Source organism: Ochotona princeps, chromosome 25 (assembly GCF_030435755.1).
Source record: "Ochotona princeps isolate mOchPri1 chromosome 25, mOchPri1.hap1, whole genome shotgun sequence".
Lineage (NCBI taxonomy): Eukaryota > Metazoa > Chordata > Mammalia > Lagomorpha > Ochotonidae > Ochotona > Ochotona princeps.
Window position 1 is genome coordinate 23,596,271 of NC_080856.1, and position 25,251 is coordinate 23,621,521.

Here is a 25,251-nt window from a genome sequence, read left to right on the forward strand (position 1 = left end):
ATATCCTTTTTCCAATACTGAAAAGCTTGTCCTTCTGGGAATTATTGAAGTCTTGCATTTTTTTAATTAGAATTGTGCTTCTATAGTTGAATTTGAGATTCAACAGAAAGAATTAAGTTATGTTAACAGGAGGAGTTATTTTTGACATTTTTTGTGCTATTTCCTATTTGCTCATTATAAGTTATTAATGTGAAAAGTGATATAAAAGTAATATCAAGAACACCTGTACTGCAGAGACCAACAATTCTAAGAATTTACTGTAGTACTTTTTAATTAGATTACATTTTCTTAATAGTTTGTAAAGATTGTGTTCAAAATTACCTTTACTTTGCCAATGCTAACTACCTTAAAAAAAAAAAAAACTTATTTTAAAGAAGACTTATTTGAAAGAGTTACACAGAGAGAGGGAGAGATCGCTCATCCACGGGGTCACTCCCCATAGGCTGCAGTGGCTAGAGCTGGGCCAGTTCAAAGTTAGGAGCCAGTAGCTTCACATGGGTCTCATATGGATGCAGTGGCCCAAGGTGTTTGGGCCATCCTGCTTTGCTTTCCCAGGCCATAACCAGGGAACTGGATTGGAAGTGTGGCAGCCATGCCTAGAGCTGGCACGCACATGGGATACTGACACTGTATCTGGAGGCTTATCCTACTATGCCATGTTGCTGGCCCCTGAAATTAGTCACTTAATAAGTTGCTACTAGAACTAACATTTACGAGGTCTTCTATGATTATATGATTTTGACATGCTAAGAGATCATACAGAGTTTGCCTGTGCTTATTGTGTGACGTAGGAATGAGCTTTTATTTACACTGTTTTTCTTCCTATCAGAAACAATACCAGTATCATCCTCTACAGACTGGCAAGCAGCATTTGGCTTTGGTTCTTCTAAACAACCAGAGGATGACTTGGGGTTTGACCCCTTTGACGTCACTCGAAAAGCCTTAGCAGACCTGATTGAAAAGGAACTGTCCGTCCAAGACCAACCTTCCCTTTCACCCACAACTCTTCAGAACTCCTCTTCACACACTACAACCGCCAAAGGCCCAGGCTCTGGATTTCTGCATCCTGCTGCACCTGCAAATGCCAACTCTCTCAATAGTACCTTTTCAGTCTTGCCACAGAGGTTCCCTCAATTTCAGCAGCACCGAGCGGTTTATAATTCGTTCAGTTTTCCAGGCCAGGCAGCCCGTTATCCTTGGATGGCCTTTCCACGCAATAGCATCATGCACTTGAACCACACAGCAAATCCCACCTCAAATAGTAATTTCTTGGACTTGAATCTCCCGCCACAGCACAACACAGGTCTGGGAGGGATCCCTGTAGCAGGTAGGTTCATTTAAAGCCTTCGAGAATTCATGAATAACTCATAACTTCAGCTTACTGGGTGGGTAGGGAGGGAACTGCAAAATAACTGAGAGTGCTTAATGTTATACTTGAAAATTTCTGTGAAAAACAGTCTTTATTATGATTTAAAAGGGAGTTTTCTTAAGTTTTTGATTGGATGGATGCCTTGTAATATTGAGCTTTATGAGGATGGTGGAGTATTATACCTAGGTATCGTTTGGAACCATTTTACTGAAAAGGATAGTTACTAAACTTTTATGTGGTATATGAATGTAGAAAGAGGAAGAAAAGGGGCTATAGATTGTTGTACTAAGAAGTCTAACATCATGGTACAAAAAAAAAAAACCTAATTTTTACATTTCTAGGTGTAAAGTGATTTTAAAAATTTAATGACCAACTATGAGAGCATGAGGAATAAAGCCACTCTGCTTTTGGTAATTATTTTGACTGAATACACACACACTTCAAAACTACTATCTTTGTAAAATGCTTCATTTGAGAACTCTGATAGTATTTCAGAAAATACCATATGTCACAGACACATAGTTTCTGTGAAACATAAATTGTTTAGGGAGAGATATTTTCCCTTTTGGCTTGCCACATTTTTATTTCTGGGGGAAGATATTAGATGTGTACTAGATAGTAAAGATATGATGCCAGAATGCTTCTCAGTTTGCGCTGCTACCCTTGATGGTTTCAGAACTTTTGGGTTTAAAATTCTATATAGTAATTTTTACAGTAAGTGTCTTCTGTGTCAGGGAATCATTATATTAAGGATATTCTTGTTTAATTTGGTCCTCGGAGATGATGTGGAAAAAATGGTGTATTCTTCTTCTGATTCTTTGAAGTACAATAGGATAGTCCTTCTCTCTGGCGCAATGTGTGTAGATAGTTTCTGTCGTTGTCTTAGCCTTTAAGCTTGACCTAGCACAGCACAATGTTAAAGTTGGAATAGTGTGCTGTTACCATTATTGCATTCATTCTCTTTTTTTCTTACATGATAGATGAAATCTGTAGAGATCCATGCTAATTCCTAGGCTTTATTCTTCTTGGGGACCAAGAGCAATTCATATTACAGACAAGCAGTTGGGTTAAGACTTTAATTTGTGAGCGCTCATACTGTAAAGTTACCCTTGATACAGGAAGTTAATTTGCAAAAGCTTTAAAGCACCTAATGGAGTGAATTGCAAATCAGTGGGATTCATATTTGTTCACTGAACTGTGGTAATTAATACATAATCCAGAATTGAATTTTTGAGTTCTCTTTCTTCTTCATATTCACTCATGAAACACAATAGATGTTCAGTTCCTGGTATTTTTTTTCTCCCCTTCTTTCTTTCACTAAGCATAGTGTGTTAGAATCCGACCCTGCTTTCTCTCTTTGATTTAATCATTCAGAGTGTAGTGTTTTGATTATTAGAATATCTCATAATTAATTATAACATTCAAAGTTAATTTTTCCCTTTATATTTTAAACATTTAAAAATAAGATGTTACAGCAATTACAATGAATATTTGGTGCATGCTTTCCCATCAATGAACGGGACAGTGTAGGGACTAAAAAAGAGATCTAATATATGTGTACTATTCACAGGTTCTTTACAGTACAGTTCAAGAGGCAAAATCATGTGAATTTGGTAACTGTACATATGGGACTGCAGTCTGAGAGATATTCATGCAGCCTACAGTTTTAGGGGAGGCAGAATTTCTTTGGAATAAAAATCAATCTCTATTATGATATCTTTGCTTTTGGAAACTCTTGGGTAAAGGTGTAGAGGCAGGAATTAGTATGTCATTAACATTAAAAAGCAGTAGGGTTACCTTCCAGAACAGGAGGTGCTTCTTCAATTGTGTAGATACAGTGAATGAGAGAAGTTCTGTGAGTGTGGTGACAGTATTGATGTGACATAGGACTCTAACTCTTGGCTGTCTTCACTTTTATGTAACTTAAGGCCATCTTTGGATAAATTTTCTGTTCTTCCAGTTTCTTAGTCATGATGTTACCCAATAGCACTGAAAAGCAATTCTTATCTAAATGTTTCAAGCCAGTAGATATTTTGAAAATATAATGAGAATAATGAAAAATCACTGGTTTGTAAGCATAGTTTTCTTCATATTAGTCATTTGAACTCTTCACCTGTAGTCAGCATTTTATAATAGAAGGACATTAATTATAGTCCTATCTTTCAGACTTTTTTCTTTTATAATATATAGAAGAAGGTTTTTTCAGAGATGATAAAAATTAAGTCACCGACTTCAGGTTCGCAAGCATTATTGTGTTTGGTGAGGGTGGGGAGAACTGGTTATTTTCAGATTTTTAGTTTCTAGCTATGTATACAAGTTTGGTGTTTAAGTGGTGACTTGTGGTCAGTTTTATTATTGGAATATTTTTAGAGCTTAAATGGATAGAAAAATTTAGTTTTAATGCGCCAAATATTTAAGTTTGACAGAGACGCACCAAAATCCTCTCATGGCTTAGAAATATTTAGTTGATCATGTGCCAAGTCTTAGAGCAAAGTAGTTGTATGATTATAGCAGGTTGTTTAAGATTTTCAGTAACTGTTAGAAATGCCAATAGGTAAAAATCTGGAAAACTATAGATCTTAAGTCTGTGTGCTTTGAAGCAACTTAATACCTAGATACTGTCTGCCTCCCCTGTTTGCAGTTGTAATTCAGCTTGAAAGGGGTTCAACTTAGATCCTCCAGTGGTTCTCATGACGTCTTACCGCAAGGCTCGGTGTTCATTAAATGCTTCAGTCACAGAGCGTACATATGTGTTTCCGTGGAATCTGGCACTTTTAAGATATGCTTAGTGTTTCAACTAATTCTGCACTAGGAAACGAACGTGCATTTATTTTTTAGATATGTACAGCAAAATAGGATCCTTGACCTGCAGGAACAAATCAGAGGTAGCAGCCATCTCCATATCATACAGATACTATGTCTATATATGTATTTGTCCCTAAATTTTTCCTTTTAGTTTGTTTCAGTTAGTTTTTAAGGTCTGGTATATCTGAAACCTATCATGGGAAAAACAGTTGCCAGAGGTTTGACAGAAATGCAGTGTCCATTTCCTTGGTAATTGAAAACATTTACATATAAAAGTATGTATTACTTAATTACGTAAAAAAATTTTAAGAACATTTTCTGACTTTCCAAGTTTTAGAAGGATTTTTGAAGTAAATATTCTTGGGAAGAAATTTATTATTGGAGCTATATGCCTAGTTTAAGTGACCTATCTGGTGCAGTTCTTTTATTTTAGGAATGGCTAAGCTGTATTCCAGAATGCTTAAATAATGTTATAGGATACATATTTGATTAGTAGCAGATTACAATTAAAAATTTTGAAATTCAATAAGGAAATGGTTTTCAACTACAACACTGGTGATCTTCATAAAAGGAAGTCACTGACATGTGCTTTAACTTGGCTTTTTTCCCACTGTAATTGATTTTTTGCTCTCACATACTTGTAAGTTCCTTTATGAATAGTATCTATTCATGGAACAAATTGGCTCAGCTCGCACATATGGCCTTTAGTTAGAAAGCAGAATGAGGTGTATTGACTTGCTGAAAATCAGCCTCTTGCGAAGTCCTCATTAGTATCATTGTCTCATCAAGAACCTAGAGTCTACATGGGCAGACTTTCTATGTACGTGGGTTTCATAGCATCTCTATCAAGTTACTGAAAGAAATGGATGTGAAGACTTCCTGCATCGTGTCGGTTACGCTATCTTTCCCAATGTAATTTTGCAGATTTACTTTTCGCAGAACTCTGCCAAGATGCTTTTATTCCAGTATGCTAAAATTTATTTGAGAAACAAATCACGGTGACTTTGTAAGCATTGATATTTCATACTTTAAGGATTGGATTTTTTTCATGTTAATTCAAATTTTATATATGAAAAGGCATTTTTCTTTGCTTTTTTGTTTCTGTATTAACCATTTTAATGGTGACTTGATTGAATTTTGAGTCATGTGTGAAACAAGTCACTTAAAGTTATAATAGGAGTATTCATTTCACTCATGAATAGTTTCCTGATCTAGAAGCAGTCATCTTGTTTTCAGTTAATTGGTTCATTGTATTTGAATTATGTCAGTTCCCAGCTACTTCAAAAGTACACATTGAATTTTCAGATGCTCTATGTCAGTTTACAAAGTTAATATTTATATTATTTCTTTTTTCCAATATATGTGATTTATTATTTTAAAACATGGATTTATAATTTTTTTCTTTCAAAAATCAAAATTCTCCACTTCTGTAAATGAAATAATTTTTTCACAAAATACGCTTTATCTTAGGAGTATCCATGAGGAATCCAATTGGCTTGGCAAAGAATTGCTTTCGTGATATTTTTTTTTAAGTGTATTTATAATTTAAATCTATTATATTTGTTTTTAAGCTCTGACATAGTGTCGAAATTGTGGGTGTGTTTGGAGTGTAATTACTTAGGCTAGGTACTTGCTACGTTTGTATTTTAAAATTCATGTCTTGTTTCACACCCAGATTCCAAGCATTATGCATGTATTTTATATATGTATCAGTATTCCAAATATTGAAATCATTTTAAAAGGGACTGTTGACAAATCTAGTCACCCATAACTAGACCATGACTGACTTTTCCACAGGGGAAGAAGAGGTGAAGGTTTCGACCATGCCACTGTCAGCCTCTTCCCATTCATTACAACAAGGACAGCAGCCTACAAGTCTCCACACTACTGTGGCCTGACAACAGAACTGAGAGGAGAGGATTAGACTCTGGGGTGCTTGCATGGGCAACCGGATTTTTGCATGATTCCTTTCTGATTTTGCATTTAATGTATACATCCAAAAGAGCCAATATAAACGTTCCTCATGCCTACAACTAGTGTGTTACCTCATAGTTGCGAAAGTATTTGATTAGGCCTTTAACATTATTTATTAGCATAATGATTTTGGCATTGTTTCTCGTGAGTGATGCTCTTTTTAACTCAAAGAAATAAACTTGTAGTACTAATTATGATCCCAGATGAGATTAGTTAGAGCTGTTCTTATTTTGGCTCTATTATTGAAAATAAAGCAAAGGTAATGGTAGTTCCTTGTTTTCTGATTTGTGAAAAAAAAGTAATATTCTAATCTACTGAAAAATTTGGAAATTGAGAAGATAATGTCTGTTGCATTCTTTGAATACTTGAGAAGAAAGAATACATATAAATCAAAATTGGTGGTGTCAGTAAATTCTTAGAAGGATGTCAGCAATTGTCCTAGTTGTTTGGATTTATAGCCTTTAATTATGCATTACATGTGTAGAAATGGTTGTATTCTCATTTGCACATTTGCACTTTCTTTTTGAATGCTTGTTAATTATACATAGATGGTTGAAAGATAATAATTATTGTAGCCTAAATGCAATATAATCTCTTTTTGAATGCACTGCCTAGTATACCAGGAAATGCCTCACAAACAGAATTTCAACTTAATAAGTTGACTCATCAGAAACTTGAATATGGGATAAACATTGTATGTGAGAAGTAAGCATAGTTCCACATTTTTTACTGAACAAACAATAATTCTGTGTTGTATCTGTTTGACAATTTCATTGTTTAATAATGTGTGATGATAAGACTGTATTATTAAGCACCTGACCAGATGAGAGTAAAGTGAAAGACAACAGCTTGGATGCTTTCCAAAATGAGGCCACATAAATTGTAACACATAATCACAGTAGACAATGGAGTATTTTATTGGGCCAGAATAATGTGATGTTTTTGATTAAAAAATTTTTTTCTTGAAATCATTTTAAAACTGATGAAGAAACTCAGTTTAGTTCTGAGCTCTTGGCAAAAGCTGATTCAGGAAACATGAATTCTTCCTAAATGAAGCATCTGTGAAGAAAGGGCAAGTCAGACCTCCCCTTGAGGCTTGGGGGAAAAACACTTGTGATATGGAGTCTGCCTCAGTTTGTTAAAAACAAACTTACACCATGAAAGGCTTGTGTGAATACCCAAATGAAGCTAAGATTTAAATTAATAAAATATTCAAGGAGCTAATACTAACGTCATATTGAGTTGGAATTTTATATGTAAAATCAGATTGTTTTCTATTAAATATTAAATATAATACAATAAATTAAATGGCTTTATCCCCAAGTGTGATGAGGTAAGCAATCTTCTCATAGGTGTTCTTAGTTTGGGTTAATTGGATGCAGAAACAACCAGTTATCTTTGAGTTATTGTAGTGAAATTCAGGATAACTATGAACCTTTACTTTCTATTTAGAAGTGTTTTTACACAAGGAAATTGAAACATACAATGAAACCTTGTAAATGTATTAAACATCAGCCTTTTACCAGAGCTTCTGTTAATTATGATTCTGATTTTTCATTCTAAGTGGCCAGTACTTCATTTGTGTCTCCTGTGGGCCTAGGCTCCTGCGCTTTGTTCACTAACTCTGACTTCCTGTCATGATCCTTATCATCTCCTAGTGTGTTCCAGCCTCCATCATAAGCCTTCCATCATCTGGATCTTCTTACAAAGCCGTGGCAGGTAGCTAGCTCTTACTCATCACTTCTTTGTTTTAAGAGATACAGGTGTTAAGTAAGTCTTCTTTCCTGGGAGCTTTCTCTGTTTTTTTTTTCCTGTTCATGCTTCTGTAGAAGAACTGTTAAGTCCTTTGCCTGGTCATGCCAGAGACCTGGGTAGAATCCATCTCTGTACCTGCTCGCTTCCAGGCACAGCACAGGAAGTCAAACCAGTGCTTCTGAAGCAATTACACTTCAGCTTTAAAACAAATTTTTAACCTAGAATGATGAATAATGATCTTTTAACACACTTTGTAATTGCTGCGCCTTGTAAAAACCTCATGTTTTTGCTTAAATTTCTCATTTTACTTGTTGTTTTAAGTTCCGATCTTAAAAATCATAGTGGTGATTAATTTTGCATAGAAATTACACAACACATAAAATGAAGTATCATTTCATATCACCGCTAAATTGAAACCAAAATGCTGGTAAAGATTAAATTGTAATAAATTTGCTCCAAGTTTGGTTTTGATCAATTCCCACATGATCCATCTTGTATGAACAAAATATTAGGTACACTTATATCCTTAACCTTTATAAAATATCACGTTGTTTCCTTAACACAGGAATTTTTAGCCTGGTGTCCCTAACTTATATAGAAGTACATGCAAACTTAGGGGTCTTTGGGCATGTACAGATAGATTCCTGTTTTCCTCCAGCAAGAATGCCCACAGTTAGTAGATTTGTTGGCCACCTCCTGAATAATAATAAAAAGTTACAAAATGCTGTCTTGAAATGTTTTTAGTGCCACTATAAGAGTCCTGCACCAAATGATTTTAGATCTCTGATGAATGTCAAGTGCCTCCTTACTTTTCTTAATGACTCTATTAGAAAATATTTTGATTAATGCTGCTTTCCTTTTCATTCTGCTGTTGGGTTTTGTTTTTTTTCAGGTGGTGCTTTTCTATGTTGTCTTATTTCAGCAGAGTATTATTTGATTACTTATTCTGTGTGGTGATCTGAATTACATCTTTAGAGATACAAGACTGAATAAAATATGGACTGTATCGTGAACTGTAATACTCTAGTGGCAGCCTCATTTCACATTTCTGACAGATTCGTTCTTGATACAATTTAAACAGTGTTAGCAGTCCAGAACCTATTCACTATTCATCACTTAATAACTGCTTTGTTACTGGCAACAATGGAGTATTGAATATTGCGCTTAAGCTGTTAAATGCCTAATAATTTGGAGTAAGGTACAAAAACCTTAACAGGAAAGACATACGCCTTATTCTAATTTATGAATGTGTATGTTTATGTCTCTTACTGCTTAATTAGCATCCTGGGCATTAGATAGGACCTTCTATATAATGGCCCCTTTAAAGAAAACAACCTTGATGCATTTGGGCTGTGTGCTTTTCTACAACATGGCTCCTTTTCCTTGGTTGTAGTTGTAGTTTGCTTCTGCTGTGACAGAAGTCTATAGAGAGGTATCTCCACACAGGCATTATCTCAGAAAGGGCCAAATTGCAAATGCATTAAACACATTCAAAATCAAGATCACTGTGCTGTTCATGCTTTCAAGTCAACTGGGAAACACTTACCCTGTGCTGAGTTGTAAGATTTATGTTTTTGTCTGTGTGTATGCTTCTTCAACTATAATATTTTCCCAGTCTGATTATCACTGATAGATCAGTGTCATACAATTGAAAATGTGTTTTCTTCCTTTTAAGTTACTTTACAAAGCAATAATCCAAAGCAAAAATATATATGTCTTTATTCTTCAAAATTGGCCGAGATCAGATTGGCTGGTTTTAAGCGAGGTGTTTTCCTCTTAGTGCTGGATGTTTTCTGTCAGAATGAGTGTCTGTCATGTGACAGTAATATATCCAGGCAATCACACATGGAATGTTCAGTGAATAAAATAAATCAGATACTCTGCTGATACAAATGTAAAGATAGGAATAAAAGTAAAAAGTGCCTGTAAGCTAGTAAAGGTGCAGACTTTAGATTAAGTTGTATGGAACTTTAAAAAAAAATCTTTAAAAAATTAAATGTATATATAAATAAAACACACATATATGTATAAATATATATGTATGTATACATAAGAATGTGTATATATATATATGAGCTCCCAGGTACTAACTGCTAGTGAGATGCCCACAGAGGCCAGAGTGGAGAGCTGGGATGCAGTTGAGGTCTCCCACAAGGGTGGCAGGAAGCCATCACAGGAAACGTCACCACTGCCACCTCTAGTCTGGAGGCGCCTCGAGTCAGGAATCAGGCGAGGTACAGAACTCAGGTACTCTAATAAGATACATGAGTGTGCCAGCTGGCATCTTAACCACGCAGTTCAGTGCTTGCTCCTACTGGGACTTCTTAATTCTGGAAGATGGCTTAGGTTTAGGTAAAGGCAAGGAAATGGTGTATGATGAAGGAGACAGAACCAATATGGACCAGAGACAGAAATGAACATAGTCTGTGAGGGAGGGACAGTATCTTACAGAAAGACTTGGCCAAGTATACAGGTCCTACAGGTAAGCACAAAGAAGCCTTGAAAATTCAACAGGTATTATCTTAGTATGGATCTCTTTGGCAGAGATGTCACATGATTGCAGTATTTTAATAAGAGTGATTCTGTAACACTTTATACCAGTTTTGATCTGCCATTGTTGGCCCATGCAATTAAATTGGCCTGGATTAGACTAATAACTGTTAGAACAGAAAAAGAAATTAAGAACTGGAAATGAGAAAGCTTAATAAATAAGAAAAGCTTTTAGGTTTGGCTATGTTGATGGTGATCTTTAAAAATGTGATTTTTTTGTAAAAAGCTATAGAATGGAAGCCAGATTTATAGGATTCATTAGGCATATGTATACAGCAATTATTGAAATTTTTTAAAAAATTTATTTTGTGTTTATTGGAAAGGTAGATTTCACAGAGAAAAGGAGAAACAGAAAGATCCTCCATCCCCTGTTTCATTCCCCAAATGGCTGCAATGGCCGGAACTGAGCCAATCTGAAACAAGGAACCAGGAGCCCCCCTGGGGTTTCTCATGTGCATGGTCCCAAAGGCTTTGTGCCAACCTTCATTGCTTTCCCAGGCGATAAGCAGGGAGCTGAATCGGAAGTGGAGAGCCAGGACAACTGGCGCCCACAGGGGATCCTGATGCTTCCAAGGGGGAATTAACCAACTATGCCTGGCCCAGTCATTGACTTCTAACTAGTTGGGTGGTAGATCTTAGCATCACTTTAATATGAAGAAGATTTATAATATATAGTGGCCAAGCATAGAGGGCCAATTTACAGACTGAAGAAAAGATAGGCTGATTCAGTGGCAGATGCAGAGACCCTGTGAAGACACTTGTATCGTTAGGTGGGATATGTCTTCCTCTGCTCTGTAACAAGCAGTGAGAAGATCAGGGAAAGAGAAGCCAAGATTCTAGAAAATGAGAATTAGATGAAGGGATTAATATTAGAATGCATTATTGGTTGAGAGTGAGAGTGGAAGAGTGGAATTGGGATCCTGATAAGAAGGTTAAGCAATAACACATGAGAATTAGCTTAGAATTATGTTGGAAATAAAGAATTTGCTATGTGAAGATGAGAGTGAGCTTTAAGTTTTTAACCACTGGATATGGATGGTTTTATATTATCTTGTGGCTTAAGCCAAAGTAACAGGAATGGGAAAAGCAAATATTTGGAGTTTTGTTCGAAAGGGGAGAAAGAGACAAAGCATTTAAAAAGGCAACATTGAAATACTTTGTCTTGTAAGTTCATTTTGGCAGTTACCTGTGAAATAGTGCCGTTACTGATGTGGAGAGATTTCAGTGATTTTTAGATTTGATGAGAAAAAAGAGCAAGGTGATATTGAGCGGTGGTAGTAAGGAGTGATGAGATGATTCAGTCAGTGCAGTCTGGAGGTTGGAAAGACTGGCTTTGGTGAACATCTCTCTCTGCCCACTTCCTTTTAGTCTTTCATAGAGTTAGGAATACATGAGACAGTTGTAAGAAGCATGGTGTTGCCTGAGGACTTCTGGGTTAGATTTCCTGCAGATTGGAAATGATCCAAAAAAGAGCTGTGAAAAAGCATGAAAGGAGGATGTTTGAGTGGTGGCAAAGCTCGGTAAAGCCAGCCAAAGGTGAGACAGGTGTCAGCAAGCCCAGCAAGAACAAGGGATTGGCAAAAGCGTCACTTTCCATGAGAATGACTTAGGCTGAAGGAGCAGGTAGGGATGGGAATGAGGGAGTCTGGTAGTTGCAGAGCCTTTGTTGCAGGTGAACTAGTGTCAGAAACAAAATAGAAACTTTTTTTGGGGGTAGGGGTTAAAATGGACATTCCACCTGTACAAAGGAAAAGTATTTCTTCTTACATAATTTGATTAGGCTATTCCATTTATTTATACAGCAAATTAGAATGAAAAGCTGTATACTAATGAAAAGTAGAGAGAAGTTATAATTAGTCACAAAAAATATCTTGATAATTCTCCTAAAGAGAATGTACTGTGTGAGTAAATAAAATTTTGAAATTATGTGATCAATCTCATTGCCTAATATTTTGTGTAATTAAAATACAACCTCTAAGGAAAAAAAACTGAAGATCAGTAAAGAAGAAATGAAAATGTTACTTAAATGAGGGTACTTCAAGAAGTCTGTGAAAAATGAAATGAAAATATGTGAGGTGTTTGGTGTGTGTGTTGGCCGGGGGAGTTTTGAAATACATAGATTTACACAATACTCATTTTTCAGTTACCTTTTGAAGACTTCTAACACATTTCTCCTTAGCCAGTTAACAACAAATTCCTTAATTTGGACGCAGCTTTAGTTTCCAGACACTAAAAAAACTTATTTATTTGAAAAGATTTATTTATTGGAGAGTAAGAGAAGGCTCGGCACAGTCGCCGAAGTCCTCACTTGCATGCGCCACGATCCTGTGTGGACACTGGATTGTATCCTGGCCGCTGCACTTCCCATCCAGCTCCCTGCTTGTGGTCTGAGAAAGCAGTCGAGGACGGCCCAAAGACTTGGGACCCTGTACCCGCTTAGGAAGCTAGAGGTAGCTCCTGGCTCCTGGCTTTGGATTGAGTGAGCTCCGGCAATGTGGCTGCTTGGGGAGTGAACAAATGGATAAAAGATCTTTCTCTGTAAATCTCACTTCCTAATAAAAATAAATATTTTTAAAAGATGTATTTATTTGAGAGTGACAAAGATGGGACCCGGCACGGTAGCCTAGCAGCTGAAGTCCTTGCCTTGCACGCTCCAAGATCCCATGTGGGTGCCGGTTCTAATGCTGACGGCCCCGCTTCACATCCTGCTCCCTGCTTGTGGCCTGGGAAAGCAGTTGAGGACGACCCAAGGCACCCACGTGGGAAAACCGGAAGAGGCTCTGGGCTCCTGGCTTCAGAACAGCATAGCTCCACCCATTGCAGCCACTTGGGGAGTGACTCAACGGGTGAAAGATCTTCCTCTCTGTCTCTCCTCCTCTGAGTATCTGACTTTCCAATAAAAATAAAATAAATCTTTAAAAATAGAGTGACAGATAGATCTTCTGTCTGCTGGTTCACTCCCCAAGTGATGGCAACAAGTGGATGTGGGCTGGACCAAGACAGGAGTCTTGAATTCCATCCACATCTCCTATATAGATACAGGGGCCCAAGGATTCAGGCCATTGTTTGCTGCTTCCCCAGGTGCACTGGCAGGGAGTTGGATCTGGGGTACTCATCATGATATAGGGTGCCAGTGTCACAGGTGGTGACTTGTTCCACTTGTGTCTCAGTGCCAGCCTGCGACACCAGAATATTTTTATAACTCACTGGCCTGTGCCCATATGAGTCAGCTGAGACATTTAAAAGTAACAATGGAAAGAAAAAAAAATAGTAATGCCTCAGGAGTCAGGTCATTGCTTAAGAACATTGTGTGGAGGCACGCTGGTGGAACTAGCTGCAGCTCCTGGAGCCTCCTTGCTGCCTTGGGAGTTGCTTCTGTGAGTGTTCATCTGGCTGCTCTGCCTTGCTGGGCGGACCAACCTACAGTTTCCTCATCAGCTATGAATTACTTTGGCCAATTTAAGATTCATTAAGTAAAGGATTTATGGTTTCTTGGTCTCTTAGAGGGCCTCTCCTGGGTTTGAGTTACACAGAAATCTAGTGTACACCCTTGAGGGCATACGCCTGGAGGCAAGCCAAACTGAGAACCCGCCTGTTCTCTCCACATTCCACTTTCCTCTTAGCCAGGCTTCCTGTGCAACCAGCGCTTCACTAGCTACCCGGCTTCATGTGCTGCTGATCCTTCTAAGATTCCTAGGAAGCTCCTGGCTGCCCCTGAAACAGACTGTGCTTAGAACAGTGTTGTTTCTACCCCTGTGTGATCCTCAGACCCACTGTTATGCTGTTAAAAAGCAATACTTCAGAGGTTTTTTTTTTTCCCTTATGTAATTTTATAAAGTTTTTGTAGTACCTGATTGTTTTTATATAGAAGATTCACATTGCATATAATGAATTCTTTTAAAATTACAATTCACTGGCCCAGTACTGTTCCTTAATTATCTCAGTGTTAAAATAGAATGAGTAATCCACTGCAGCTGTGAGAGTTCTTGACCTCTTCCTTGTTTGGGCCATACGGTAACAGCTGCCCCTACTCAATAGAGTACACATTGGGCTGAGTGGCAAATGTTAAACTTTAAAATACAAGTGTTTTATATTTCTATACAGCAGTAGCACTTCAAATTTAGCTTATGGCTGAGGTAGCTTTTATAGTTCCATCCAAAGAAGAAGCAGGAGCTCTAGGCAAGAGATAGTAAGGAGCTTGGCCTCCTTGATTAGGTAGAAATATTTGGAAATAGTCTGGATGGTTCTGGAATGGTAATGTCTTACTGTCTCTGGAACACATGATTAGCGCCATGTAAGACTTTGCTGAGGAAAGGTAAACTCTAAACTTAGTTGTCCTTATGTGTGTTGTTCATGCATATCTATGTTTGGGGTTTTATATGAAATGATTTTAATCCTCCTCCTGGAGAATGTAGCACAGGAAAATGTCTCAGGCGGTTTTTCTGTGACTGCGCATTTGTAGTGTGTTCTGATTAATTCTTCAGTTCTGGATAAATTTTGTAGCTTCATTTCTCTTTTTACATTTCCTAAAAATATTTCAATGTGTTTGAGAAGTGAAGAGACAGCTCCTCCATCCACAGGTTCACTCGCACATTGTCCCCACAGACAGCATGGACCTGAGGACCTGCTCCTCCGCTGCTTCCTCCCAGGTGTGCACAGAGCAGAGCCTGGCGGACCCCAGATGTCCTAGTATGGGATCCAGGGTGTCCCACGTAGTGTCAATATCGCTGCACCACATACCCACCCCTGATTTGTCTTTAAACGAAAAATATTTAAATGTACCAAACTCAGGTCTTTTTTTTTTTTTTTTTTCTGAACAAATATTTTCATGATCAGCCTCCACTCCAACTACCAAGCATGTCCATCTCATGCCACACTCTTAGGGGGGAAAAATAAAGAAAGGATAACTAAGGAAAGATTTGTATCGAAATCATAAAACTTCATTACTACGTCAAGGAAAAGATACTCTTTAGTAATCTTTTTTATTTGAAAAGCACATTTTTACAGAGTGAAGGTCCATGGAGAGAAAGAGGTCTTCCGTCTGCTGGTTCACTCCCCAACTGGCTGCAATGGTCAGAACTGAGCTGATCTGCAACTGGGAGTCAGGAGCTTCTTCTGAGTCTCCTACATGGGTGCAGGAGCTGACTTTGGCCATGCTCTGATATTTTCCCAGGCCATCAGCAGAAAATGGAATAGAAAGTGGAGTAGCCGAGAGATGAACTAGCACCAATACAGGATGCTGACACCACAGGGTGGAGAGAATGAGCTTGCTGTACCACTGTGCAGGCCCTAGTAATCCTCCTTTTAAGACCAATTAATTGATAATAATAGAGCAGGCTCCTAGAAATTATGATTTTTTTCTGTTTATTGATATAAAGAGAACATTTCCTGTATTAAGACACAATTATAATAGCAGGATATTTCCTTTTAAAAAACTTTTTTACAGTAATTTTTTAATTTGCCTTATAATCCCAGGCTAACTACTCAACTAAATATAACATTCAACTAACAGTGACTTTAAGTGCCTTTAGCTGTTAGCACCTGAAATTGCTTTTGTAACATATGTATCAGTGGAGAGAAAAAGCTTGCAAGATTTAGCTTACTTGTCTTTCTTGTATGTCCTATAGTTTAATTATTATAGTATTTTTTCAAGTCAGAGACTTTTCAACTTTAAGTATTAATGCCAACAATAAATTGAAGGCTTTATAATATCCATCAACTGGCAAATGTTATCATAGGTCTTTTAAGTTATCGAATCAACTTTGTGTTGCTATGGCCTTGTGACTTTGGAGTAACCTTAGAAGGGAAATAACAGTAATTTTCTAATTACCAAAGTCAGAACTAAAAGGGTAAAGAAGATAGGATTTAATTTATTTGGGATTTCTCTACATTATCAAAGAGCACTTCAGGACAAATATATGTGACCTGTAGCTTGGTCTCTTCTAATATTACAATGTGAAAAAGATCTTATGGTAGTGGCAGTAAGACGTATTACACCTACACTAATGATATGGTCTTGATTTTATTCTTTAAGGAAAGTCGCCCTGTGCTACGCCAGGACACCATGTCACTTTGTAGAATGAAGAGGTATTTGATTTTTTTTTAAATGAGGAGATTGTTATTTTTGAACATGATAAAATAGGGAAGGCTGCTTAAAAACTTAAGATAATACCATTGCCATTTCCAAGACAAAAATCAAGAAACCTAACTGCAGTCAACTTTTGTGGTTTAGTTCTATTTTCAATTGTCAGATGTACCCTAAGGATTGCATCAGCATTTACACTTTATCCTTCTTGTGAACCAAAATAATGTGTCTGTGGAATAGAACATAATGGTCTGAAACTTTGTTGCTATGCTTGGGTGTTGTCATTTGCAAACAGTCTGACACTGAGGCTCTTCATTTTTTCCTTTATTACATCTGTAAGTTGCGTATCCAAAAATATATAAAGGAGACCCTGAATGGCCTTACATGCCATTGTCCCACTTAAATTTTCTCCATTAAAAATACTTATATTCGTAAAGTTTCATTATGCCCTACTCCCTGGTACCCAATTAGAGTTAGATTTGCTAACAGGTATGTGTTTTTTTTTACTTATAAACTTATTGTTTGCAAGTTAAGCTAACCTTATTTTGCCCCTACAAGTGTAGCATAGGTTAAGATTTTAATCTCTAGTTAGTGGTGCAGTATATAAACTCCTAAGGCTGCACCTGTGTTTTGAAGTGACAGTTGATTATTTGGTTGGAATGAAGCTTATTACCAAAATAAATAAAGGCTTTATGTGACACCCAGATCAATACACAAAGCCTTGTAATTTTTGTTTTATTACAAGCTTTCCGATTTCCATCTTTGATTACCACAAATCTCATCACTGATGTGCACATCTCTATACAGTTTCTTTTTCTATCAGCAAAGAAGATACAGTTTCTGTATGTACCTTAGAATTAGTGGGGGGAAAATCATCACTACATCTGAATGTCAAACATCTGTAGGATTGCCCTCCAGATCCCTGACAGGCCTACATTTTCCGTTTTCAGAGGAGAGCATGCCTCTTCCCCATTAGGCTGCTGAGGGCTTATTTAAAGTCTTTCCTTAGGTCATCAGGCCGGTAGCTCCCTACTTTCACTCTATTTCCAAACTTGCTTAGGACTTGAGGTATTCAGATTCACTTCTCTCTGTTACATCAGAGTGGCACATTGAAACAGAAGGTATATTCTGGGTTTTGGAATAGATTGAGTAATAGCAGCTGCATTGTTGAATGTCGACCTGATAGATTTTGTGCGTTGTAAGACTTTAGCATTGTTCATTTAACACAGTTCTTAAAATTCAATCCTTCAAATTTAGTTTAAAAAAATTTTTTTAACTATTTTGCTTGGAAAGGCAGATTTCTAGAGAGGAAAGTCAGAGAAAAATCTTCCACCCACTGATTCACTCCCCCAGTGGCCACGATGGCCAGAGCTGAACTGAGCTGAAGCCAGGAGCCAGGAGCTTCTTCCGGGTCTCCCACGCAGGTTCAGGGTCCCAAGGCTTTGGGCCATCCTCAACTGCTTCACCAGCCCACAAGCAGGGAGCTGGATGGGAAGCGGGGCCGCCAGGATTAGAACTGGCACCCCTATGGGATCCTGGCAGGGTAAGGACTTTAGCCACCAGGTTACTGTGCTGGGTCCCTTAAAATTCAATTTTTAACCACAACCTATGATTAGCTCATTGACATTTCAATTTTAGTTTATATACAGGACCGGCTGCTATATACCTTAAAATGGCTATAAGGTACCATTCAGCTGTCTCGTGTCTATTTCATTTTAGTATTTAGCCATTTGTTGTGTTGAAGTATAATTTTGCTGATCTTGGCAGATTGCTTGTTTTTTTTTTAACATACTGGTTACTCAAAACCATGTCAATTCCATTATATTGCAAATTGCTGTTGATGTTAATTTGGGACTCTTAATTGACTGTGATGATATTCTACCAGCTTTAACTTCGGACCAGAAATGGTCTCCCCAAGAAACTGTTCAACCCATCTGGACAATAAGTAGCTGGACTCTATGCTTGGTATATGTTTGCAAGGAAAGAATCTTGATTGAATTTGAACTGTATTACTGCATCAAGGTGGAGGAATCCACCAGGGGGGAGGGGAGGGGGAGGGGTGGGAGGACTCCCAGAGCCTATGAAACTGTCACATAATGCAAAATAATTAATAAAAATATATATATATAATAAAAAAATTCAATTTTTAAAAATCACTCAACACTGCCAAACAATATGACTAAAGCATGAATTTTTAAAAATAGGGTTAATAGAATTTTTTAATAGGTTAATTTCTTTTCCCCTAAAATGTTAGCTTCTGGATATTTGAGATAAGAATTGTGATCTGTGATTTATGAGTGGAAATGATTTCATCTTTTCCTTTTGCCTTTTTTTCTTTTTCTGTAAAAAAACTGTTCAGTCCATACTAAGCAAGACTCAATTCTGTTCAAAACATCTCTTGATAGACTCTTCCAAATTCAGCTGTAATAAATCATATCCACGGGTGAACATTTCAGTGTGTTTTAAATGATTTTTAAGCTAGGTCCCTTAGTGGTGAGCGTGTAAACCTTTGAATTCATCATGAGGTTTTGAAATGCTGTCCTCCACAGAAGTATAATTTTTTTGTAGTCTTGAAAGATGTGTTTTTCATTTTTATTTATTTGAAAGGTGATGTGACAAGAGTGAGATACAGAGAGAGAGAGACCTTCTATCCACTGGTTCTCTTCTCACATGTTGGGGCTAGGACAGTGCAAACCGGAAGTCAGGAGCTCCATCTGGTATTCCCACGTGGACACAGAGTTCCAAGTACTTGGGCCATTTTTCACTGCCCTCCTAAGTGTGTTAGCAAAGACACTGGATCAGAAGTGGAGTAGCCAAGAGTGAAGCAGACACTTCAGTATGGAACATTGGCATGTCAGGGCAGCAGCTTAACTCACTGCATAACACTAGTCCCCCTTTTTTGCACTTAAACATCATTTGAAATTGAAACTAAGAAAGTTTTTATTTCCTGTAGTATATGAATAACAACAAAGTTTTTAAAAAAAGATTGATTTGTTTTTATTGGAAAGGCAGACTTTATAGAGAGAAGGACGGAAAGAAAGAAAAATCTTCCATCTGGGGGTTCACTCCCCAAATCTCTCAGATCAGCTGAGCCAAATCAAAGCCAGAAGCCAGGAGCCTCTTCTGAGTTTCCCACATGAGTGCAGAGTCCCAAGGCTTTGGGCTGTCCTCTGCTGCTTTTCCAGGCCACAAGCAGGGAGCTGGGTGGAAAGTAAAGCAGCCAGGACTTGAACCGGTGCTCATACAGGATGCTGCTGCTGTAGAAGTGGAGGATTAGACAGCAGAGCCATCTCACTAACCCCAGAAGTAGTCTTTTTAAAAATGAACAATTATGTTACAGCTATTTTTATGTTCATAGTAAAATTGAGTGGAAGGTACAGAGATAGCCCGTAACCTGTCTCTCCCACATGTGTGCCTTTGTTCATAATGTCCCCCACCAGAGGACAGTTGATGAATCTGTATTGACACATTGCAGTCACCCACTGTCCAGAGGTTACTTTAACCTTCACTCTTGTTTTCCATTCTGTGGGTTTGGACAAATGTGTAATGACATGTGTCTACCATTACGGTACTCTGTGGAGTAGTTTCAGTCCTTTCAAAACCCTCTGTATTCTGCCTACTCATCCCTTCGCTCCTCCTTTCCCCGAACCACTTGGAAACCATTGGCCTTATTTGTTATTTCCATAGTTTTGCTTTTCTAGAATGTCATCTATTTATAACCATATCTCATTCAGTCTTTTCAGATTGGCTTTCTTCATTTAGTTATATGTATTTTGTCTTTAAGTACACATTTCAGATGTTAAAAACAACCAAATTGTAAAGTATACATTCCTGCTTGAAAAACACATTTTAAAAACCAGTCTGTTTTCAAAACAATAAATATATCTTAGTTTGGATAACTGGTCTGAGAAAGAACTTGAACCATTGCTCATATGGGATGCCAGCATCACAAGCCACCATTTAACCTGCTATGCCACTCTTTTTTTTTTTTTTTAAATTAAGATTTATTTATTTGAAAGAGTTACAGAGGGGAGAAAGAGAGAGAATATTCTATCCGCTGATTCACTCCCTAAATGGCCACAACAACTGGAGCTGGGCAGGTTTGAGGCCAGGAGCCAGGACTTCCTTGGGGACGCAGGGGCCCAAGCACTTGTGCCATCCACTGCTGCTCTTCTAGGTATAGCAATGAGCTGAATCAGAAGTGGAACAGCTGGGACTGGAAGAATTTGTCAGTCACAATCATGTTTCAGAACAGAATAGATACTTTTAGACTTATGCAGGTGTGTTGTGACTTTGATTTAATTGTGCACTGGTAGGGGAAAGGATGGGAATGCTATTCACTGTTTAAAAAGGACTGTCATGGGAAGCAGTAACAACCTGGGCTTGATGCTTTAAATAGGTTTTACAGTATTTGCATAAGTTACTTATTCAAAACATTGTTGTAACTTTTACAATATTTGAAAAATAATGAGCATCAGAAATTGTAGAAATTTCAGATGACATATAACTGTAAGAAAAAATTCTGCTACATGGATAGCAAACTGCTTTGGTCTGACTGCAAGCCTGGACAGAAATAGTGCCCTGTTAAAAATCTATGTTATTGGCACACACCAATCAAGAATGGTCACTGACTTGAATCTATGTGGATAACCTCTGGTGATCCTCTACAGAAATCAGACAACAAGCTGTCAGCCTGGTTGTTAGGAGGTGCCGGAGAATATCATGGCATGAAACTCCAAAGAAGGCGATGCAAAGTGAACATTCAGTAAATTGATGGTTGAGAGAGTTGATGTTGCAAATCATGTATGTGCTTTGTGTCAAATCTGCACTTTGTAAGAATTTAGTCATTTTTTTTCTTTTTTTTTTTTTTAAGATTTATTTTATTTTATTACAAAGTCAGATATACAGAGAGGAAGATCCCAGTGCACGCCGATCCGAAGCCGGGAACCTGGAACCTCTTCCGGATCTCCCACGCGGGTGCAGGGTCCCAAAGCTTTGGGCCATCCTCGACTGCTTTCCCAGGCCACAAGCAGGGAGCTGGATGGGAAGTGGAGCTGCCGGGATTAGAACCGGCGCCCATAAGGGATCCCGGGGCGTTCAAGGCAAGGACTTTAGCCGCTAGGCCACTGTGCCAGGCCCAGAATTTAGTCATATTCATTTGACACTTGGATTTTGTTTCTACTGTGACCCTCAGTGTTAGGTATACACTCCTTTCTCCAACATTATGATTGTCCTTTTTTTTCTCCTAACCTCTGAACTCAACCCTTGTCTCTTCCTTATTTTCCCAGTGATCCTCATCATATCTGCACCTTCCTAAAATGTCACCTGTTTTCTATTTGTCTTGCCACTTGATTCTTCATTTGTAGTGCAAATCTGTATAATGACAAATTTTCTCTGAAACATGCATAATTCTGAAAACCTCTATAAAATACGTATTTTTCAGGCCCAGTGCAATAGTCTAGTGGCTAAAGTCCTCACCTTGAACATGGCAGGATTACATAAGGGCACTGGTTTGTCTCCCGGCTATTCCACTTCCCATCCAGTTCCCTGCCTGTGGCCTGGGAAAGCAGTTGAGGATGGTCCAAGGCCTTAGTACCCTGCCCTCTTGTGGGAGACCCAGAAGAGGCTCCTGGCGCCTGGCCTTGGATTGGCTCACCTCCGGCCATTGCAATTGCTTGGGGGAGTGAACCAGTGGATGGAAGATCTTTCTGTCTGTAATTCTGACTTTCCAATAAAAAATAAAATTTTAAAAAATACCTACTTCTCAGAACTCTATATACACTGCTGAGTTGTTCTGGAAGCTTAATATTTTGATATATAGGACATTTTTTCAGGTAGAATCTATTAAAAGTTTTTCCCTTGGCTTGAAACAAAATGTTGGTGTCTTTTCCCATTTGTACTTCTTGGGTAGAGCTTATTAAATATATAAAGGTATTCACCATTTATTTAATGATATCTTGAATATAGCCATAGTTCTTTGAGCCTTTCCCACATTGAACATGATTCTGAATAGAGATTCTAATTATTCTGTATTCATTTTTTTCTTATTTATATTTTACTCTGTCCACATCTTGATTTGAGAGGGACTTTCTTAAAATAGTTAACTCATGCTTGAAAAATAAATGTGATCATATAGGCTACTTCTTCATTGCAACTGTTCTTACTAATACATGGGGTTTCCTTATTTACACAGCCCTGTTAGAAAAGTGTTATAGCTATTACCCCCATCTTATCAGTGGAGAAATTGAATGGCCATCAAGTATCTCAAGTTGCTAATTCAGATACAGCACATCTGTTTACATGGACTTTGTCTTAGCTTTTTAGAACTCTCATTACTCAGTTGTCCTATCATTTATCATAAGCCACTAGTAAAACTATTAGACCTTTTTTTCATACATATTACTAGCTAGCTAATCTCTTCCATCCTTTTCCTGATGAATTTTTAAAATTGTTAATGGATAGTTGTTAAATTTTATGTCTTTGATTTAGTATGGTTCTAGTGTATCCTGTTTGTAATCTCCAGCTTAAACATTTGTCTTATAGAAGAATTAATGTCATCATAAAGTGACAGAAAAAGTTTACCAATAGGTTTATTAGTAACTTTTAGTGTGAAGGATGAGCCCTTAAATTTAGAATAGGTAGGGGATAGATTCCGTTACTCTGTAGAATTGACTCTCTTGTTTTACATATGTCAAACTTTGTGGGATTTGTTAAGTGTAATAAGCAGGGAGACAAACATAAACCAAGCAGTGTAATGGAGACTTTTAGTCTAGTACATTATCTCAAATTCAGTGTAAATCTGTCCAATTTATCTAAAAGAGAACTATACTGAGGCTACTCAAGATCTACTGCTGACATCTTAGGAGCACTATCCAAAGAATACATTACGTTGGAACAATTGGTTCTTTTCAAAATTCTTTTTGGCTGTCATTGACCATTGCGTTCTTTTCTGGGATTGATGTGCCATTGGGATGACAGCTGAGCTAGTTGCAAAGTGTTAGGATCCAAGCAGATGACAGAAAGGGAGGAAGCTGAGCCCTGGGATATGAAGGAAGGTAGTTCCAGCAGAAAACAATAATCAGTCAGAACTGCTTTTGTGGCCACTTGCTTAATTTGGAAATTAAACTTTAGCTTCCTACATGTTTCACTTGCAGGTGGGAACTGAGATTCTAACCAAAATGCTATATTATCATTTTCTATGAAAAATGTCTACTAAAATGGAGAGAATCAGTAGTGTCATATTCCTTTCTAAGAAAATCAGCTGTCTCCTAGTCTTTTTCAGATTACTCTAAGTTTACATGTCCTAAATATGTAGTTTTTGTGGTTTCTCATTTTCACCCTTTCTGGTCCTTCATTGTCATGGCTTTGTGATCTTAGATGACTGTGTATAATCCAGGATACAGTTCATCTTGCACTTACAGATTTAAACTCATTTATATTGAATAGATGCTTTTTTTCTTTTACTGTTGTAGAATCTCTCCTGATTTAAACTTCTTTAATACTATTTCACATTGTGGAAGATGTCCTTTCAGTTTGACTATATATGTGTGTGTGTGTGTGTGTGTGTGTGTGTGTGTGTGTGTGTGTTTTTATTCGAAAGGCAGATTTTTACAGAAAGAGAGATATCTGTCTGCTGGTTCACTCCCCGAATGGCTGCAGCATCTGGAGCTGAGTTGATCCGAAGCCAGGAGCTTATTGGCCTTCCACACAGGTGCAGGGTCCCAAGGCTTCTGGTCATCCTCGGCTGCCCTCCCAGGCCACAAGGAGAGAGCTGGATTGAAACTGGAGCAGCCAGAAGCATGAACCTGTGCCCATATGGGGTGCCAGCTTTTATGGGTGGAGAATTAGCATGCTATACCACTGTTCCAACCCTGAAATTTTTGCTTTTTTTTTTTTTTTTTGCTTTTATTTATATTTATTGGAAAGGCAGATATACAGAGAGGAGGAGAGACAGAAAGGAGGGAGAATCTGCTGTTCGAAGATTCACTCCCCAAGTGGCCACAACGGCCGGAGCTGACTGATCCGATGCCGGGAGCCAGGAGCTTCTTCTGGGTCTGCCATGTGAATGCAGGGTCCCAAGGCTTTGGTCTGTCCTTGACTGTTTTTCCAGGCCACAAGCACGGAGCTGGATGGGAAGCAGGGCCACCGGGATTAGAACCGGCACCCATATGGGATCCCGGCATGTGTAAGGTGAGGACTTTAGCTGCTAGGCCACCACACCAGACCCAAGTTTTGGCTTTTTATAAAGATGGAAGAGAAAAAAATGAACATAGAACTACACTATTCTGTGGTTGGGTGTTTTTGGTGACTTCATAATGTGACATCAGGCTCATCAGTGGCCTTTTCTAATATTTTCCTTATTCCAAACTAGCTTTTTCTTGCCTTCAATATTTTTTGCATGCCTCAGATCCTGGTGGATTAGGCTTTGCACCCACAAGGATTATGGCAGTCTTACATACAGGTAGATTATATACCTGTACCCATGTTTTCCAAGTGTTCTTTTTAGATCCAGTCCCATTGGATTCTCCCTGTTTAACCAGTGTCTTTTGGGATTAGTTTCCCCTTTCCTCCTTTTCTTAGTAGGATCGCTTACTCTTGTGTAGCCAGAATGTCCCGTTTGGCCATCTTCTGCAGCCTGTGAGTCCGCGTAGCCAAGGGCCCACTCCTTTCACTTCTCTGACTTTCATTTACACAAACACCATGACCTATTCAG

General features: G+C 38.0%; 1 protein-coding gene across 7 annotated transcripts in view; it reads left to right on the plus strand.

The window, feature by feature from the left end:
* CNOT4 (CCR4-NOT transcription complex subunit 4) overlaps positions 1-25,251 on the plus strand; it is a 109,451-nt gene that overhangs the window by 72,025 nt on the left and 12,175 nt on the right. For 5 of the 7 annotated variants that reach the window (XM_004594386.3, XM_004594387.4, XM_004594388.4 and 2 more), the window contains exon 10: positions 830-1,327. In XM_004594386.3, the coding sequence (XP_004594443.2) occupies positions 830-1,327 (498 nt within the window). Of the gene's footprint in view, positions 1-829; positions 1,328-5,971; positions 6,855-25,251 lie in introns of those variants that run through there. The other 2 variants (XM_004594390.3, XM_004594391.4) reach the window with 1 other exon arrangement.